At 43.8% G+C, this 21,170-nt stretch overlaps 1 protein-coding gene across 1 annotated transcript; it reads left to right on the forward strand.

Annotated features, from left to right (window-relative positions):
- The first annotated feature begins 4,706 nt into the window (after nt 1-4,706).
- Nucleotides 4,707-20,381, forward strand: LOC137431245 (transmembrane emp24 domain-containing protein 7). The gene is made up of 3 exons (XM_068122344.2): nt 4,707-5,143; nt 9,634-9,882; nt 15,449-20,381. Exons 1-3 carry the CDS (start codon nt 4,976-4,978, stop codon nt 15,680-15,682), a joined length of 651 nt encoding a protein of 216 aa, XP_067978445.2. The 5' UTR covers nt 4,707-4,975; the 3' UTR covers nt 15,683-20,381.
- The last annotated feature ends 789 nt before the right edge of the window (nt 20,382-21,170 follow it).

Below are 21,170 nucleotides of genomic sequence, written 5' to 3' on the forward strand. Positions count from 1 at the left end.
TACCAACCACGGGCCCGCCGGTCTACGCCAGAGCCCGCCGCCTCGACCCAGCCAAGCTCGCCGTGGCCAAAGCCGAGTTCGACGCTTTGGAACACCTCGGCATCGTGCGGCGCTCCGATAGCGCGTGGGCTTCGCCACTACACATCGTCCCAAAACCAGGGGGCGGCTGGCGCCCATGTGGCGACTACCACCACCTTAACGACGCTACCACCCCCGACAGGTATCCGATCCCGAACATCCAGTATGACGGGCCCTTCCGGGTCCTGCGACGGGACGACAAGTCGTTCGTCATCGACATCGGCGGCAGGTCGGACCGGATTGCGGTGGACCGCCTCAAGCCGGCGCACGTGGACATCGACCAACCACCACGGTTGGCCCTTCCGCCGTGGCGAGGCCGCCCCCCATCCACGGTGCCCCCCCACTTGACCGCCCACCACCACACCGGACCCCCCCCCCCCCCCACGACCCACCAGGGGTCGCTTCGGCCGGGTCATCAGGACCCCCCTTAAATTGACCCTGCCGGTGCAAGTCGATTCTGGGGGGACGTGTGTAGCGGCTACCGCTGGGTTTACACAATCGCCTTGCACCTACCGAGGACGTGGAGCGATCACCATGCCGGGCTCGCCCAGGACGCCCGGGCACGCCCAGCGTGGCCTTTCCAGGGCTCGTCCAGGATGCCCGGGCATGCCCGCTCTCGACTTGCCAGGCCTCGTCCAGGACGCCCAGGCATGTCCAGACTCGTCTTTCCAGGGTTCGCCCAGAACGCCCGGGCACGCCCAGCCTCGCCTTTCCAGGGCTCGTCCAGGACGCCTGGGCATGCCCGCTCTCGACTTGCCAGGCCTCGTCCAGGACGCCCGGGCATGTCCAGACTCGCCTTTCCAGGGTTCGCCCAGGACGCCCGGGCACGCCCGGTCTCGCCTTTCCCGGGCAAACGCTCTGGGATAATGTGTATATATATTGCTGCCCGATAAACGGGCTTTGCAGAGTACCCGAGTTGATTTGACACAATAAAGAAACTCGGACGAATTCCAGCTTTTTGTCGCGTCCATTCTTCCGATTTACGTTGGAGCACAGCTCCTACATAACTTCCTTTAAAAAAGATTTTCTCTGCAATAATAGGATTGATTGAGATCACATTTTCACCGTAGGGGGGACTCGGTCTGTTGAATATTTTAATGGTAATTATGACGTCACAAGTCACGTGGTTCGGCCGCCATATTGTTTTTCATGAAAACACGAAAACCCCTTTTTCTCCAACGGCTGAACAGATCGAGGCCAAACTTTGCAGGCAGAATCGCATACCCATGACGAACAAAAAAGTCGACGAGCATGACGTCATGCGTCACATGGTTTCAGAGTTATGACGTTTTTAAGCATGAACCTTTAAAACCGAGCTCCTCCCTCATTTTTGATCCAATCGAGGGGAAACTTCACAGATCTGTTCAGCATGTCAGTCTACTAAAATGTCCTTTTAGAATTTGCGATAGGGCACGTGGTTTGGCAGATATCGTTAATTAAACGAAAATATTTTTTAAATGGATATCTCTTGTTTATTCGAGAGTTCTCCTCAAGCCGCACCCCACGCCCTCAGCCTCGTCTCGCGAACGTCAAAAGTGCGACACAGCGTGCGCTTTTGGGAGGGGCGGAGCCAAGCCGAGCAACATTTATATGCACATCGATCATTGATTGTGAACCGGAAAATATAATAAATTACTGATATTTAGCGACTCGAAAGGTTCTTTATCAACACCTTTTTTGTCGTGCTTCTGCTGACCTGTCTGCAAGGTGTATAAATCGAAGTCCTGAGTGCGAATCACAGGTGAGCCCGTCCTGAGATAATTAGCGATTGGGAACGATTCAGAACCTGTGGATAAATAACCCTTGGTAATTTCCCCAACAGTTTTCCGGACGACAGACTGCCGGTAGGGGACATGTATTGCAACGCAATACTCAGAATGCTTGTTGAAAATGCTCTAGGCTACTATTAGCCTATCACTATGCCTATATAAATAAATCATAAATCTAAACCAAATCAGCTTTATTCAGAGGTAATATGCATTTAATAATGGCTTAGTCGGGAATACAATGAATTTATTCATCTGTTTATTAGTCCCCTACCGGTGTACACCGGAGGGGACTGTAGGTTTGCACTCCGTCCCTCTGTCTGTCCGTCTGTCAGTCCATCGCGCAAATAACAGCTTTCCGGACTTTTTTCCTAAACTCTTAATGCTAATGATTTCAAACTTGGTACATGGTTTCGTCATGATAAGTTACAGATCAAGTTCGAACTTCACGACGTTTCGATCATTTTTGACAAAGTTATGGCACTTTGAACTTTGGTAATTTCCCCAACAGTTTTCCGGACTATAATTTGGAGTGCGGTAAGTCAAAGCTGTTAATATTCCTTATTTTAACTCCAATTTACATTCTGTTTCCACTTTTAGTGAGAAGTTCGGGGTCTGTGCAACCATTCATAAACTTTATTTGGTGCTAATTGGATAATTTTTAGCCGAGTTAGCTCAGACAGTGAGTTGGTAATTATATAATTCACACATAGTGCAATACGTGTAGGTTGCTCCACGGAGTGACCTTGTGGGCTTATTTTAACTCCGATTTACATTCTTTTTCCCCTTTTGGTGAGAAGTAGGGGTCTGTGCAACCATTCATTAACTTTATTGACAAAGTTATCCCACTTTGAACTTTGGTAATTTCCCCAACAGTTTTCCGGACGACAGACTGCCGGTAGGGGACATGTATTGCAGCGCAATACTCAGAATGCTTGCTTCAATAGGAAGACAAAAGGATCTTGATGAGGCTATGGTGGACATAATTTCAAGGATTCACAGCCATTTTCAGTGGTGGAAGATGAGGGATTCAGGGCCTTTGTTCAGAAGCTTGACCCCAACTATGTGCTTCCTACAAGGAATGCACTGAAGGAAATGGTTGGCACAAGGTACCAGCAAACCAGAGAAAAGGTGATAGTTGAAGTGAAGAGAGCTAACTCTGTGAATTTAACATCTGACATGTGGACCTCTATGAATATGGATGCATATCTTGCTGTAACTTGCCATTACATCAATGATGATACTACCAAGCTGTCCACTGTTGTGCTGGGGATTTTAAAGTTTCCTGAAACACACACAGCTGAGCACATTAAAGAGGCCAATAACGTTTTGCTGGAGTCGTAGGGAATAAGGGATAAAGTTACCTGTCTCATTACAGACCATGCTTCAAACATGACTGTGTGCTAATCTTCTTCAGATGTGACGCATCCCATGCTTTGCCCACACCTTACATCTGGTGGTGAAAAAAGCCCTTTCTCAAACCATGGAGTTGAATGAGATTCGAGGCCAGTCTCGCAGACCTGTTGCTTTTTTCAGGTCAAGCACAAATGCCACAGCGAAGCTGTCCGTGATCCAGAAACAGATTGGAAAGCCCAAAATGAAGCTCATTTAAGAGGTGGACACAAGATGGAACAGCACATTATTCATGCTTCAACGGCTGCATGAGCAGCGTGAGGCAGTAGGAGCTGCTCTAGCCTCACTGAACACCAGCATAACTCCCCTGACTAGTGCACAGCTTAAAGCAATCGGCCAGTGCCTCCAGGCTCTTTCTCCATTTAATAATGTCACAATTGAACTGTCAGCAGAAAAAGTGGTCACAGAACAGCAGAAAAAGTCAGGATGATTTTCCATAAGCTAAATGAGAGAGCTCACAGATTGACGTCCCCAACAGCAACTGAATTAATCAACAACCTTGTTACAAACCTCAAATAACGCTTTGGAGCAGTGGAGTCGATAAGGACACTGGCAAGGGCAACAGTATTAGACCCAAGATTTAAGGACTTGGTATTTGGCAGTGCCTCCAATGCTGGCACTGCGGTCAAGGACTTGATTGCTGAATGCAGTGCTCAGATCCGTTCAGCATCCACACCACCACCACCACCACCTGATTCATGTCAGCCATCCACATCAGCAGCATGAGCGGAACAGACAGGTGAGGAAGATGACAACCTCTGAGACCTTTTGGACAACAGAGTTGGAGAAACTCCAAAGGTCCAGAGTGCCACTGCTGATGCCACAGTGAAGGTTCAGCGGTTTGTGTCTGCACTATATCTGAGCAGAACAAATGACCCCCTGGAGCACTGGGTCAGACACCTGCCATCTACCTTCATCTCTTCCATTTGGCTAAGAAATATCTGTCCATTCCAGCAACGTTTGTGCCCTGTGGGAGAATATTCTCCAAAGCAGGAGAAGTTCTTCGCAAAAAAAGAAACCGTTTAAATCCCAAAACACTTGAACGACTTGTTTTCCTCAATAAAAATTCCTGATTTTTCCCACATCTACTCCCAGTGGAACACTCCTTCCCTCATCCACCCCCAGTCACACAAGCACTCCCCATCAGAATTTCCTATTCCAGACACGACTTTCATACACAAATGAAGGTATAAGCATATAAATGCCTTCTTATATATGAAAGTCCACAAATAGAACATAAATATTGTATATAAGCTTTACTATCGTCACACATATTTATTTATACACAAATGATATAATGAAAATGATTAAAATATAACCATATCAAGGCCTACTTTATATATGAAGGCCTACATAAATCCAGGTGTTTATTTCAAGATATTGCAGCAAGCCATGCATCCACCTGGTGGCTGGGCCACCTGCGATCACTGTACCGGTATTTAATAAAACACCGTTACAGTGCAGAGTAATGGTTGGAGCGTCCGCTTTGGGTGTGGGAAGCCAGCGGTTCGAACCGAGACCGAATCACACCAAACACTTTTAAAGATTATACGGACACGTCATTAATTCTCTGCCGTGCCACGTGGCTGGCGCGACACGTGACGTCAGACCGGAAAAGGAAATGGAAGGATGTGGGAGTGATCGGGGATAGACGGATAGTGGAGTGAAGCCAAGGTGTTCAGTCCCGGACGTGCGATCGACAGGGAGCAGTTGTTGCGATGTGGGTGATGTGCCGAGGAGCCGCCCTGTGCCTGCTCCTGGTGCAGCTGACTCGCTTGTCCCACCACGTGGAGGCCGTGGAGCTCACTTTCGAATTGGAGGACAACGCAGCCGAGTGTTTCTACGAGGAGATCGAACCGGGCCAGAAATGTACCGTCGACTTCCAGGTACGTACACATACCTGCATCCGGAAATGTCGCTTTGCCTCTTGTGAACGCTCGTTAAAAGCACCTCGGTCACCTGTTCACGTATCCTGTATTAACCTGGACCCGTGGAAGGGTCTCACCCTCATCTTTGGATCTCAGACCTGACTTCCATTAAGATTAACCCATACAGTGCTGAATTTACTGCTTAGTTGGCCACAAATGCTTTTTTGTCATCGGCTTTTCTCGACCAATTGGAAGCAAGCTTTCGCAAGTTACCCCAGGTGTTGCACATTGTAACAAAGGTCATGATTCGTTCTTTGGGTGGGCGGCAGTTTAAATTCATTTGCTACAATTAGTGGATAGACCACGCCCATATAATGGTCATATTTGGTCGACGATTTATGGGTTAAATGCGATTTGTGTAAACTAATTTATTTACATTTGTTTCCGAACAGATCGATACAGACCTTGTTGTCGTTGCGAAATTAACCCAACGAGCATCATACCTGATCCTTCCCGACTGGGTAGCTGCACTAGTTGGTGACACTTTCATTCCCAACAGTCTGCTTATTGATGGGAGTTTTTGTGTTTACAACAAACTTTTTATTCGAGTTTATATTCAGACATAAAAAATCAACTGTTGGGTGAATGCTTGATGGCACAGACCTAAAGTCTTACTGTTGTTGTTGTTTAGCCCCGGACAGTTCTCTCGAACCAGACCGTGGCACGGAGACGGCCAATTGATCTCGCAAGAGCAACCCAGAAATGCCGCACATCCAGGATGGTGTACCAGGATGGTGTACCAACCCTGAAGTCCGGACCACGGCATAGATAGATAGATAAATAAAAGACAGAAACACGACGTCACGAGGGAAAATGGCCGATCCATGGGGACCGATCAGCACTCTTACCGTGACTGCGCTGCCCTCCTGAATCTGGGTAGTGGCGAAGAATGGGGAAGATTTGGACCCCGACTTGCATTGAAGGGTACAACCACGGCGAAGAGGCGTCCCCGATAGTTGTAGTCTTACTGTTGTGAGATTTGATGGACTTGATCATGTGATGCGTTGAAGTGTAACAAAAACATTCCTTTATCCTTCATTCACTGGTAGGGTGTTGCATCACAAAGTGCACTGTCTCTAGGATTGATGTTCAGCTGCGTGTCCTGTTTGCAAGAATTGGTTTGTGAACTTTAACTAACACGCGGTGTCGTTTGATGAAAGAGTAGGCGAGTTGTCACTGGAACAGTGAACAAATTGCCAATTCGTGCCGAGATCGGCTTCATTCATTCGAACAGCAGGCCTGGCCAGCCAGTTCGTGAGAGACTTGGGACAAAAACCTTCCCTGGCTGGCCTCAAGCAACAGTGGGAACTAGAACGGCACTCAGTAGGGAGCATAACTCCGCCTGGTTGGCCATATCACTCGATGGTGAATAATCCCTTTAAAAATTCTACTAGCTCGATCCGCATCTGGATCTTCACCAAAATTGAATCGATTCTTCCTTGTCACACATCCAACCTGTCCACCAACTTTCGTCCAAATCCGTCCACAACTTTTTGAGATATCCTGCTATGTATCGTTTTTGGCCCTATCTCCCAATGGTGAAGAATCACTTTAAGAATTCTAGTAGCCGAATCTGTATCTTCACAGAAATCTAATCATTCCGTCATTGTCACATACGGTACATCCCTACCAAATTTCGTCCGAATCCGTCCACAACTTTTTGACATCTTTTTTTCACAAATGGACAGACAGACAGACAAACGGACAGACAGACAGACAAACGGACAGACAGACAGGGGTGAAAACATAATCTCAATCCACCTTTGATGGCGTAGGTAACTAGAGCGGCACTCGGTAGAGCGCATACATCCACCAGCCTTAACATTTTACGTTTTGTATCACACTGATAGGGTGGATCTGGATCCATACCTTGACTAAAATCGAATCAGCTTGTTCTTGTCACCTACCCAACGCATTCATTAAGTTTTGTCATAATCCGTCCACAACTTTTTGAGATTATGCAACATGTCGTTTTTGGTCCTTTCTCTCAATGAAGAATTACTTCAATGTGTTTGCTTGGGAGCCTTTCTTGTGCAGGTACTTTACTTTATCACAGCCTAGAGCTCTGATGTCTCCATTTTGACTGAATGTAGGGGGGTTCCCTCCTTTGATTCCATGCTTTGGAAAATCTGAGCATAAATATGAAATGAGGAAGACATATAATAGCAAGGGTAGATCTTTATATTCGATAACTTTCATCATCCTACCATGTCTACAAGGAGGTTGGGCCGCAAAAACTGGTCACCCCTCGTACAAGAGAATAATTGTTTTGGACATTGATAATAAATTGGGGATGATAAACTTCTTGCTCAAAGGGTGTACATGTGCATTTTATTTTTTCTATTTTTTAATTTATTTATTGTTATTAATTTTTTTTGCCTTCACTTTATATCCAATGTATTGTCGCATGTGCAGGGTCTAACAAAATACTCCGAGACTCACAAGAGGTTTTGCCTCCGCAGATGAGCCGGGTGGTAACACCAATTCAAATTTGAGAAAACCCTCTGCGTTTATAAAATGTATTTTATCCTGTTGATCATTGATTTTACACACATGCACTGATTTTGCAAGAAGCCTACTGCCTGAAATTCCTCTGCGACTTTTACAATTCGACTCTAAAGGAATGATGCATAACCAATGTAACACCGTTTCATTACACGAAAAAGGAGCTATTAACAAATAAGAGGAAGGGAATCGCAGCAATGAATACAATGACTCCAGGGTTGGATCCAGGGTAGGAGGGGTGCACCTGTCACGTGCCCCCCACTTAACTCCTCCCATCAAAAGCGATCTTTTTATGCCTCCGCTGACTAAGTCACCAGAGGCATTATCTTTTTGTGTTGTCCGTCCGTCCGTGATCCCTTTTCATTACCACGATAACTTGAGAATGGCTGAAGGCATCCAAGTAAAACTTGGTACAGGTATGTATAATGATGTAAAGATTAATACATAATCAAGATATAGCTGACTGCAATAAATACTTATATTCCCCTGGGGCATTTCTAATGATAAATATTGTCACATCGCCCAGCGATTAATGATGATGTGAATGATGATGATGTGATGATGTGTGTGGTGATGAATGACCGATTGTTTTTACTCCTGAGGCGAACTCCCAACTCTTGGCGGTTGTTTTTGACACGTGCGGGAATGAAGGAAACAGAGTACTTACCTGGATGAAGCACACAGGTTTAATCAGACAGGACACGACAAATAAAAAATGCCACAATAATGATTTATTAAAAATAAATGCAAGATGATAGTGGTGAAATAAAGATTGAAGTAAGAACTAAAATTCTACTTTGAGACGTCTCCACTCGGTCACAAATACGACATACAGGGGAAAGATAAAGAAATAAAATGTTTTCTTTTAGCTGGCCGGCACTCAGCTTTGGCGTCCAAACGAGCACTTTTGTGAGCTTGGCAGCCATTGAAACTGGTGATGTCCAGCAGTACAAGGTGGCCCGAAGCCGCTCACGCGGGAAACGCTCCGACTGGTGCCGGTCAATGATGCGAGCGCACTGATCCGTGAAGCGGCTGCCAAAACGCTCTCCTCTCAATTCCCAGCCAGCAAGCACAACGTGGCCCCGAGCTCACCAGAAGAGCCCACAGACCAACACCTTCTCCTCACGATGCTGCACACGCAGCCAAGTGCTCCCCACACTCTTCCAAAGCAGACCAAAATCACCAGCACAAACAACGCAAAAGATGGTGCCTTTCCTCCTCCTGCACACAAACCCAAGAGAGCGATTCTTCTTTCAACGGTCCTTTTTCCCTAGAACTTTCTCGGTCTGACGTCACACTGGCCAATCGCCGAGCCCCATAGAATCACCCCATTGTCGTACTTGACCAATGACGAACTTCGGGGGCGTAGCCTGTCGGTTACGATCCTTTGGAGGTGGGGTTTAGTTGCCGAACCACTCTGTCTGCTTGTAGGGAACAGTTGTTATTATTGTTGTAACGGAGGTTTTTATGGCCGGCCTTGTTGTAGTTGTAAAAACATAGGGAAAAGCCACAGGAGGCAATTACATACTGGGGGAAAACTAACCTTAACCGCTATCTACTTAACATAGCTTCACCCCCTGTGTGAAGACGTATAACAATATTAAGCTCCAGTTTCCCTGCTTAAATACATTGAGATGTCTCTTACGTGTCCACGGTCCATGCTATTACTATACAATCCTATCTGTACTACGGTATTCCATTGTCTACCCCACAAACGTAACAATATGGTTCCCAAAGCAAGTTGTTTTGTCTGTATTCTTTGCTTTGCCTGACTTTGACCAATCATTTCTAAGATTAAAATTAAAAAGTTGATCGAATTGAAGCAAAAAAAATTGAAGTCTTTGAAGTTTTATGATTTAATTTCTAATTCTGTAAACACCATTGCTTGTTTGATTACACCTATTCACTCACCTGATTCCTCCCCCCATTTGTTTTTGGAGCAGGTTATTACAGGTGGCAGTTATGATGTCGACTGTAAGATCGAGGCACCAGACGGGATGGTGTTGTACAAGGAAGCAAGGAAGCAATATGACAGCCACACGTGGACGACGGAAAAGAATGGAGTTTATAGCATCTGCTTCAGCAATGAGTTCTCCACATTCAGCCACAAGACGGTGTATTTTGATTGGCAGGTTGGTGAAGAGGAACCGCTTTTCAGTGACAAAGGAACAAGAGCAGTGGCCATGACTCAGGTGAGAGATTCACTGTTTATGCACACTTTGTTCACAAGTTACTGACATGTGGTACAAACATGACATTTGGTGTTATTACAAGTGAAAGTTATTATTTTAAAGTTATAAAAGTTTTTTTTTTTTTTTTTAAACCAGGGAGAAATTGTAATCTGCTCTGTCTCCTGTCTGTCCGTCCATCATGCTATCTCCTCCGAAATGGTGGGCAGATATGCACCAATGTTGCTAGTTCTGACCACCACATGGTAAAAAGGTACAAGAGCAGTGCCAGTTTTGGCCTCACCTCTGGAGTAGGGTCAAACGGTCAAATCGTGCAAAATGCAATTACGGGCACATTTTAAAATGAAACTTCATGTATGCAATCAGCATTGGGGAACACATGAAATATGTAACTATTTTTTTGGATTTGACACCTGGTTCATTTCCCAGGGGGTGGGGATTTAGGGTCACGTGTCAAAACAGGGGGAAAAATTATTTAACTCATAATTACCTCCACCACCGAAGGTGGATGGAGGTTATGTTTTCACTCCTTCCTGTCTGTCTGTGAACAAGATATCTCAAAAAGTTGTGGACGGATTCAGACGAAATTTGGCAGAGGCAGTGTATGTGACAATGACGAAATGATTAGTTTTGGTGAAGATCCGGATTCGGATCCAGCTCCTAGAATTTTTAAAATTATTCTTCACCACTGGAAGATCGGGACAAAAACGATATATAGCAAGATATCTCAAAACATTATGGACGGATTTGGACGAAACTTGGTGGAGAAGTTGTGGGTGTGACAAGGACAAATCGATTAGATTTTGGTGAAGATCTGAATATGGATTCAGATAAGAGAATTATTTAATTTTTAAGTGATTCATAACCATCAAGAGATCGGGCGAAAAGCATTATATAACACGATATTTAAAAAAAGTTGTGGACAGATTTGGACGAAACTTGGGGGATGAATTGGTTAGGTGACGAGAACAAGCAATTAGACTTTGGTTCAGGTCCGAATCCAGATCCGGCCCATCAGTGGGATAAAAAACAAACTGAAGAACCTGGCAGAGGTATGCGCTCTACCGAGTGCCGTTCTAGTTTGACATTGGGTCAATCCTGATGGAACTGTTTGCTATCTTTCAGCTCTACTTTTGGTGGGAAGTGTGGGGATTTGTGATGGCACGCCATCAACTTCACTCTAGTTAGCTCACCTGGAACGAAGTTCAGGGGAGCTTATGTGATAGAGCGTCGCCCGGCCGTCAGTCCGACCGTAAACACTTAAAACTTCTTCTTCGAAACCGCTGATGGGATTGCGACTAAATTTGGCACAAATTATATTTGTTGTGTTGTGACTAAAGTTTGTTTACGGCATTAAAAAAATTGGGGTCTACCGGGGTTCAAAGTGGATCCAGGTTTGACCCCTCAAATTAGGAATTTGCTTTTTCCTCTGAAACTACACACACTATTTCGATGAAACTTCACCACAACCTTCATCACCCATGATGTACCAAAGTTTGTTCATGGCATTAAAAAAAATCTGCCCCTTTGGGGTTTACAGGGGGTCAAAATGGGTCCATGTTTGACCCCCCAAAATAGATATTTGCTTTCTTCTCTGAAACTACACAATCTGCAATCTGGTGGTGAAAGAAGGCCACATTCCAGTGGTTTGGGAACTGAGTACCCTCGTCCCTCTATACAAGGGGAAAGGTGACCCTCTGGACTGTGGCTCGTATCGAGCGATAAAGTTATTGGAGCATGGAATGAAGGTATTCGAAAGGGTGTTGGAGAGGAGGATAAGGAAGAAAGTGAAGATTGATGAAATGCAGTTTGGATTTATGCCAGGAAGAGGAACTACAGACATGCTTTTTATTGTGAGGCAGTTGCAGGAGAAGTGCATGGAGCAGAGGAAGAAGTTGTTTCTTGGGTTTGTTGATCTGGAGAAAGCATTCGATAGGGTTCCATGTGAAGTAGTGACATGGGCATTGAGGAAGTTAGGAGTGGAGGAATGGTTGATCAGAGTAGTGATGGCAATGTACAAAAGAGCATGCACAGCTGTAAGGACGAAGGATGGGAACAGTGGTGAGTTTGAGGTGAAGGTGGAAGTGCATCAGGGGTCGGTACTAAGTCCACTACTATTTGTAGCTGTGATGGAGGTGCTGGCTCGGAACGTAAAGGAGGGTTTACCATGGGAGTTGTTGTATGCAGATGATCTGGTGTTGATTGCAGAAAGTATGGATGGACTGAAGGAGAAGATGAACAAGTGGAAGGAATGTATGGAGACGAAAGGTATGAAGGTGAATATCGGAAAAACGATAGTGATGGCAGGTGGTAAAGCATGTGGTGAGGTGGAAAGAACTGGGAAGTGGCCGTGTGCTGTGTGCAGGAAGGGTGTCGGAGTGAATTCCATTCAATGTACAATGTGCGCTGAGTGGGTTCATCAAAAATGTAGTGGTCTGAGAGGGTCATTAACCAGTGTGGCAGCTATATTCAAGTGTAAGGTGTGCACAAAGGGAGCTGCAGATGGAGGAAATGTTGAGTTCGATCTTGGAGATGTCGTGAAGCTGGAAGGTGTGAAAACATTTTGTTACCGAGGAGACATGCTGAATGGAGAAGGTGGAACAGACTCAGCAACGGTTGCTAGAGGGAGATGTGCATGGAAGAAGTTTTGGGAACTGAGTGGCGTGCTGACGAGGAGGGGAGTGTCGTTGAAGCTGAAGGGAAAGGTGTACGCTGCATGTGTGAGAAGCGTTATGATTTATGGGAGCGAGACGTGGGCAATGAACGTAGAGCAGCAACGAAGGTTGGAAAGGGTGGAAATGCGAATGGTTCGGTGGATGTGTGGAGTATCGTTGAGAGAGAGGAAGACAAATGATGAATTGCGAAAGATGATGGGAATAGAGCCTGTGATGGATGCTGTGAAGAGAAACAGTTTGAGATGGTTTGGTTTTGTGTTGAGGAAGGATGAAAGTGACTGGTTGAGAAGAGTGATGGAAATGAATGTAGAAGGAAGTAGGGGACGGGGAAGACCGAGAAAGACTTGGCTAAAGATGGTCGAAGAAGAAATGCGGGCAAGGGGGTTAACAAGGGGAGATGCAGAAAATAGGGCAAAATGGAGAAGATTGTCATAGGGGCGCAAGGCTAACCCCCACTCCAGCAGGGAAAATGGCCTTAAAATGCTTGTTGTTTTGTTGCTGTTCTCTGAAACTACACACACAATTTCGATGAAACTTTACCACAACCTTTACCACCCATGATGTACCAAAGCTTGTTCAAGGTATTAAAAAAAATCTTCCGTATGATTCTACATGCTGCTCTGTCTTCTAGCAACCATTGAAATTAGTTTAAAATACCTTTAGTCAGTGCAGTATACTGTTTATTCCACCAGGTGAGCGCTAGGGGTATTGCCCCTATGTTTTTAAGATTGTGAGTTCATTTTGCATGGATTACATGATACAAGAAACGCTCTCTCTCCCACCGGGAGCAGCACTACTCAATACATATTTAAATCTAGCATTTGCATTGTCTACCCTCCCCCCCTTCCCAAAACACCGCGTTTATGATTTTATGCCTCTGCCGGCGAAGTTGCCAGAGGCATTATGTTTTCGGGTTGTCCGTCCGGCTGTCTGCGCATCCGTCCGTCTGTCATAGGTTTTCGTTACCGCGATAGCTTGAGAATGCCTTAAGGGTTCGAAGTTCAACTTGGTGCAGGTATGTATAATGACTCAAAGATGAACTTGATTCATTTGAGGTCAAGAGGTCAGAGGTCCTGTTAGATAAAATTCTGTTACCGAGCTAACTTTGTGAATCAGTGATGGGATTTTGACTAAATTTGGTATAAGTATATCCAGTATTATGACGCAAAAATGAACCGATTAGATTTCTGCAGCAAGAGGTCAAAAATCAGTTTCTATAATATGTTTTTGTAACCACGATAACTTAATGGCTAAAGGGAACTAAGCAAACTTGGTACAGGTATGTATAATGATGAAAAGAAAAATGGGGTCAAGAGGGCAAAGGTCAGAGGTCCCATTAGGTAAAAATTCTGTTACTGTGCTAACGTTTGAACCAGTGATGGGATTTTGACCAAATTTAGTACAAGTATATATTATATTTATAATATTATTTATATTATATACAAGTATATGTCAGGTTCCTCCTGATGACTCCATCTTTGCTCTTTACTTCTTCTGGTTCCTTCTGATGACTCCAGTGCACTATTTGGTTTTCCTTTACATTACGATTGTACCATATTCTGATGCTGTGTGGATTCTGCTTCCCCGCTGATAGACACCTGGTAGCTTGTAACTGTTGCTGCCTTTTTGCCTGAGGAAGAACTGCTGAAATCTATCTGTCTGGGTTTTTTCCCAACATCTTTGTTCCTTTCACATTTCTTTCTACTTTTTACACACTTTTATTTAACTTCATCTGAACTTTGTTTGTCCCATTTCAAATATTTGAGCCGTTCATTTTCTGGGTTCCATACGTCCGAGAGAGCTGAAATTTGGCCCACGGTCCTCCTTTCTGGTTCATTTTCATCTATCAAAATTTAATAAATAAAAAAAAAAGGTTTAACTTTTAAAAAACAATAAGTGTATAGCCCTAAACATGTTTTTTCTTTTACTTGTTCATATTTCTCTGTATTCATTCTAATTCTTGCTTCTTCTTTATTTCTCTTTCTTCATCTATCTGTCGAAGGAGAAGTGAATTCTTTCAGAAATATTTCTGGAAGGTTCACTTGGCTGTGCTTGGATGGTTTTGAGGGTTGAGGAGTAGCAGCTGAAACATGAATCCTATCCAGGTTATCCTGATGACTCGATCTTTGCTCTCTACTTCTTCTGGTTCCTTCTGATGACTACAATGCAGTATTTGGTTTTCCATTACATTATGATGCAAAGATTAACTGATTAGATTTCAGCATCAAAGGTCAGAGGTCATGTCAGGTAAAAATGTGATACTTGAGAAGAGCTGAAGGGATTTAATCAAACTTGGTCCAAGTATGTATAATGTAATAATGTGGGTGAAGGCATATCAGTCGACGCCGCGACGTCGAAGAAGGGTGCCATTCTAGTTTGCCTCCTAAAACCCTTCCAGACACACCTTAGTACAACCCACAAATTTCAACTCGCTCCGTCCAGTGGCTTAGGAGTGCATATAAAACGAACACACAAGCCAAATTATATATCGTATGATTAAATTGAGAAACCAAGGATGATGAAAGTTGAAGTGTGGCAGGTGAAGATGGGTAAGGAAGCGATAGGAGTAAGGGAAGGCAGATGTATGAGCTGTACATGGTGAAGATGCAAAATTATTCTAATTTTGTTTATTCAATCATTAAATTGCCCCTTCAGTGCTCGGGCTTCTGGCCAAGTGCTATTGGTACCACAGCACGTTATCTGTGGGGGAGGGGGGGGCTCTTCCAGAAATGTATCAGATGTATCTATTATCTAGGTTCTGTCATTGTGTGATCACCATTCAGGATAGCGTTACTAAATGATTCATTTTACCCCGTTTACTTGCTTTTGCTCTTGTAATCCTTCTCTGCTGACTCTGTTGCTCACTGCTGACTGTCTGCCTTGCGCTGCCGCAGATGGAGTCTTCGTGCGTCAGCATTCATGAAGCACTCAAGTCTGTGATTGGATACCAGACTCATCACCGCCTGGAAGAAGCTCAGGACCGATACCAAGCTGAGGATCTTAACTCGCGTGTGAACCTCTGGTCCGTGGGTGAGACGGTCGTCCTGTTGCTTGTTGGCATCGGGCAGGTGATGTTGCTAAAAAGCTTCTTCTCCGAGAAGAAGACAAGCCTGCGGATGGGCCTATGACATGACTTGATTCGATGATTCACAGTCGGTGCTTTGGATTTCCTCTTCTGGCCTGTCCTTAGCTCGGCTACATTTTGACTGCCTTGCTTGATTGCAACCTGTCGATATGGCTTGTGGAGGGGTATAGGAGTGGTCACACAGCTGTGGAACATGCAGTGGGTCTTTAAATGGTTGTCAGCCTTACTTTAAATATGTTTTAGTGCTGACTATTTGTTTACACCGATCTGCTGTAATCGTTCGTTAAGTAATTGTTCAGGCACAGGTGTTCTGAAATGGTGCAAAATGAGTGTCTGTCACTGGTTTTTATATGATCAGCGCATACAAGTTGTTTCTTTATCATTCTTTCAGTTTGCAGTTTGTGGGATCGGTTCTCTCGACATGCAGCATTCGTAAGCGGTTGCTGTTATTTTGTTTGGTGTTGATTAAAGATTGCTTTTGAAATAATTGTAATAAATCATCTTTTGTTAGGCATTAAATGCAAGCTTTGAGATTTGCAGTTTGAATGTAAATAGCTATTTAAATGATGCCTTCCTTGTTGCGGGAATTGTCGTGTTTTTTGTGAACGTTGTTTGTTTTTTACTCGAGAGTTTGAATTTTTGTGGTCAATCATTGTTGTTAAGTCCCCCTCTTGAATAAGGCAATAATAATAATAATCTTCTATATATATAAAAGAAAGTTTTTGTTTGTTTGTTTGTCTGCACGCGCTAATCTCATGAACGGTGAAAGATTTGAGGAAACCTCTAAAACAAAGAAATGTCGGGACAGTCGGGAAGGTTTTAGGCTAGGTGGCGAGGCCGGTCGAGGCTGCCTCGGCCGTTCTGGGCCCATTTCGCAATTAAAAGCTGAGCTGAATTATAGTAGTCAATCTTCTACGGCCGTGAGTAAAAGCTGAATTATAGTAGTAAATTCATTCAAAAATAACCCGGACAACGCCGGGTGCTTTCGGCTAGTAATTAATAATAACACACATTTTATATCAGAATGCAACTTTGTACTTTAACCTTGTCAAGGTTTGCATATAATTATTTGCTCGTTCCAAGAAGGAAACAATCTTTGTTACATCCAAGGATGCAAATTGTTGCAAATATAATATCTAACAAGTCTCATGATTAGAAAGTGCTTAGAAAGTATATCGAGTATTTTTGTCTGAGTAACCAATGTTTTTTTTTGGGAGGGGGGGGGGGGGGTTAACCGATTATTTATGTAACAGGTAAATGTATCAAGTATGTTAAAACAGGCAGCTTGTGAACCTTCCTGTCAATTCCCCCTCTGCAGATTATCGATGCATTTGGCATGTAATATTTTCAATGTCCATTGAGAAACAAATTTCATTTTAAAAATATTTTATGACTCAGTAGATTTAAAAAGTCTATTTTTTGGTTGACTTGTGTAAAGTACCATTGCTTTATTACCCCTCATACGCAAAGGGAAAAGTGGGATTAAGCAATAATTGTTAGTCTGTCTGTTTGTCCTTCTGTCTACAAAAGTCAGTTTAAGTAACAACTTAATTTCGATAGAATGTTGCATTATAAACACGAATTGGAACATGTATCGTACAACAAACCTGTAATTCAGCGGTACTTTGGCTCTGAATTTGTCCCAATCGCGCATGCACAGAAGAGATGAGCCAGATTTTTTTTTTACTCTGTCTGTTTGTCTATCTGGGAGTCAAACAAAATTGAAAGTCATTCCAAACAGGAAACGTACTGTTTTTAAGGATGTCATAAAAGACAAACAGCAGACACAAAACTAATGTAACGTGTTAAATAAGATGGTGTAAAAGACACTGCATCAACTGCAGTAAACGTCCACAATTTTTTTTCTACTTCCTTTAAAATCGATTTTATTTCAATTGAATTATATTCGGTTTAGCAGTACTTATACATAAGTGAATATTATGGCATTTTAGTCGTCATGACCAATCAAATTTGCCGCTCGTAGACCCCGCCCATGTCCTTGTTTCTCGAGACAGTGTGGGGTAATGTATTCTTTGACCTCTCTAGTTCTTAAAGCATCTGAAGATATTTGGCGATATCACATCCATTGTACTCTTTATTTCATCCACAATGCAAACTTTATCTGTGCATTCTAATTAAAATGTCATGTACATTTCAAGTTGTTTATCAGAAGCTGCTATCTTTTGAGATCTTTCACCGAGCTATTGGTGGTAATTTGTCCTGGTCGATGTACCACATTTCCAAACTCGTAACTTGGGGCAGACATTCTTGAAATGTCTCCCACAGCTGTGTCCTTTCTTTGCTGTTCTCAAACTAAACTGTACAAGGTGTTCTCCTGGAGTGCCTTGGAGCATACATCCCTAATATGGGCCGGTGTGTTGCATACCATTTTACACCACTTGGTATACTGCTGGACATTCAGGCTCTCGTACACATCAGTATCGGATAATAGCCTGTCTGATATCTTGTATCTTCCTCCGGTCTTGCCGCACTTATCCTATCTGTCCTATCATTCACTCTAAGAGCTCCGGGTCACACTTGTTCACACTGTGACACATTTTTGGAAATCTTTCAAAAATCTGAGCTTTCTGCGCACCTGCATGTTTATTTTCCTTTGTGATATCCTCTCTCTGAAGCTACTGACCACAGGCTTTCTTCCCTTTAGTCCTTCAAGACTAGTTAATCACCATCTCAAGTTGTCTCGCATACTTGCACCAGTTTTTCTATTCTTTCTATCTGTGGCTTCTTTGTCTACATGAAGCTTTCTGCCAAAGCTGAACCTGTTCTACCTGTCTGTCTGTATGTCTGTCTCTTTTCTGCCTGTTCTTCATTGGTCAATGTTTTGATTGACATTTAACCTTGTTGCTTTACTCTTCAAAAATTGCCACTTTGGAATTTGGGGGTGGATGCTGAGGGATTGTGAGGAAATAAAACTAAATTGGAAAAGGGAGTAGAAATATTGACTCGTTGTTTTGCATGTTTGATGAAGTTGAACTGTGGAGCATTTTTGTAGAATGGCATTTGCAGAGTTTCTTTGCATGGCAGGAAGTTGTTTTTTTTTTTGTTTTTTTTTTGTTCTTCTTGTTGTGGTTTGTTTTCTTGTTTGCTTGGGTTTTCATTCGCTCATTAATATTGCACTTGACCGTTTATTGCAAATGAATATTTTCCTCCGCCACCGAAGGTGGATGGAGGTTATGTTTTCACCACTGTCTGTTTGTTTGTCTGTGAACAAGATATCTCAAAAAGTTGTGGATGGATTTGGACGAAATTTGGTAGAAAGGAAGCATATGTGACAACGTCTAAATTATTAGATTTTAGTGAATATACGGATCTGGCTAGTATAATTTTTTTTTTAAGTGATTCTTCTTCATTGGCAGATAGGGCCAAAAAACAATATATAGCAGGATATCTCAGAGTTGTGGACGGATTCAGCCGAAATTTGGCGCAGAGGTTGCATATGTGACAAGGAAGACTTCGTAAAATTTTGGTGAAGATTCACATCTGGATCCAGATCAGAGCATTTTAAAGTGATTTTTCACCATTGAGTGATAGGGCTAAAACCTATATGTAGCATGATATCTCAAAAAGTTGTGGACGGATTTGCACGAAACTTGGTGGAGAGGTTGGGTGTGCGACAAGGACGAAATGATTCGATTTTGGTGAAGATCTGAATATGGATTCGGATACGAGAATTATTACATTTTTAAAAAGTGATTCTGCACCATTGAGAGATTGGGTGAAAAGCAATATATAACATGATATTTTTACGTTTGTGGGGGAAGATGAAATGCCTTAGTCGAGATAGAATCGTATAAATTAGCATGCTCTGAGTGTCACGAAGAAGAAGAAGAAGGCATCGATGTATCTAAGTAGAGTCAAATGTCCAGTTAAGTGTTTAGGTGTCTCCACACGGAGGAGTGGAGTTGTGCTCTGTAGGGTCTGTAAGGTTAAATCCCCTGTGTGTAAATGCCTCTTGAAATTTTTCCTGATGTTCTTATAAAACTCAGCCGGCCAGGCAAATGACTCCATTTGCTCACCATGCCACCAGGTCCGACAAACCCGGCACATTTGACGATCGGCACGTAAATCCTGCCTCATGACCGCCGATGTTATCCGAACAGGGATTGGACTCCGCCCCCGACAACTCGAACGAGGAGGCCACACCCCGGCCTTCGTTATTGGTGGAGGCGCGATGGGATGATTGAGTAGTGCTCGATGATTGGACAGTGTGACGTCAGCTTGGAACATTTGAGAGCTGAGGGAAAAAAGACGTGTCTCGCCATCTTGGTCTCTCTCGTTCTGACTCTCGTCTCGAGTGGACGCTGTTGTCTCGCGTGCGCTGGTGACGAGACGTGTCGGGGCTTTGGGACTTTTGCAACCTGGAAGGAGGATGTGTGGGTTGACAGTGGTGCATTGAGGTGAAGGAGATTGTCAGAGCCGTGTTAGCAAAGAGGGATCCTGCCTGCTTGCCTCACGCTGGCCACAGGTGTGATTCCGCGCCATTTTGTGCGTTTCCCACACGGTGGTTCGAGGCAACGACCAGCAAGCCTTACCAGCCATTTGGGGACGCAAAGCTAAGTGCCGGCCGGCTTGATACGAAACATCATTTATTTTTACTTTATTTTCCCCTTGTTTGTATGCGAGTCTGAGTGGAGACGTCACAATTATGAATTTTAGTTTTTACCTCACTTTTCATTGTTACTTGCATTTATTTTCATTAAATCGGTTATTGTTGCATTTTATCCTTTTTGTCTTGTTTCGTTTCTTCATTTGTGGGTTCGGATAACCCCGGCATGTTTCCCGATTAGATAAGGCTTGGGCCTTCTCTTGTACGCCAAGGATCTTAATCCTCGGCGACGCGACAATATTTTAAAACGCTGTGGACAAGTTATGACTAAAACTGGGGTGATGTGTTGGTTAGGTGACAAGAACAAGCAATTAGACTTTGGTTCAGGTCCAAATCCAGATCTGGCCTATCAGTGGGATACAAAACATAAACTGTTCAGCCTGGCGGAGGTTTGCACTCTACCGAGTGCCGTTCTAGCATTGGTAAGGTAAAGTAAGCACACATTGCTTTAATACAGCTAAAGTGTTGAGCCTTTGTGTGGAATGTCCTTGAATTGGAAGGTTTTCGCTCCAGCCAGTTTTAGTTGAAAGGTCGACGGTCCAGTCAGCATTAGCTTAAATGTCACGGTTCCAGCCAGTATTAGTTGAAAGGTCGCTGTTCTAGCCAGTGTTCGTTGAAAGGTCGCAGTTCCAGCCAGTATTAGTTGAAAGATCGAGGGTTCAGCCAGTGTTCGTGGAAAGGTCGAAGGTCCAGCTTGTATGAGTTGAAAGATCGAAGGTCCAGCCAATATGAGTTGAAAGGTCGAGGATCCAGCTCGTGTTCATGGAAAGGTCGTGGTTCTAGCCAGTATTAGTTGAAAGGTGGAGGGTTCAGCCAGTATGAGTTAAAAAGTCGAGGATCCAGCTGTTGTTCGTGGAAAGGTCGTGGTTCTAGCCAGTATGAGTTGAAAGGTCGAGGGGTCCAG

Source organism: Myxine glutinosa, chromosome 7 (genome assembly GCF_964187855.1).
Source record: "Myxine glutinosa chromosome 7, kmMyxGlut1.1, whole genome shotgun sequence".
NCBI classification, from domain to species: Eukaryota; Metazoa; Chordata; class Myxini; order Myxiniformes; family Myxinidae; genus Myxine; species Myxine glutinosa.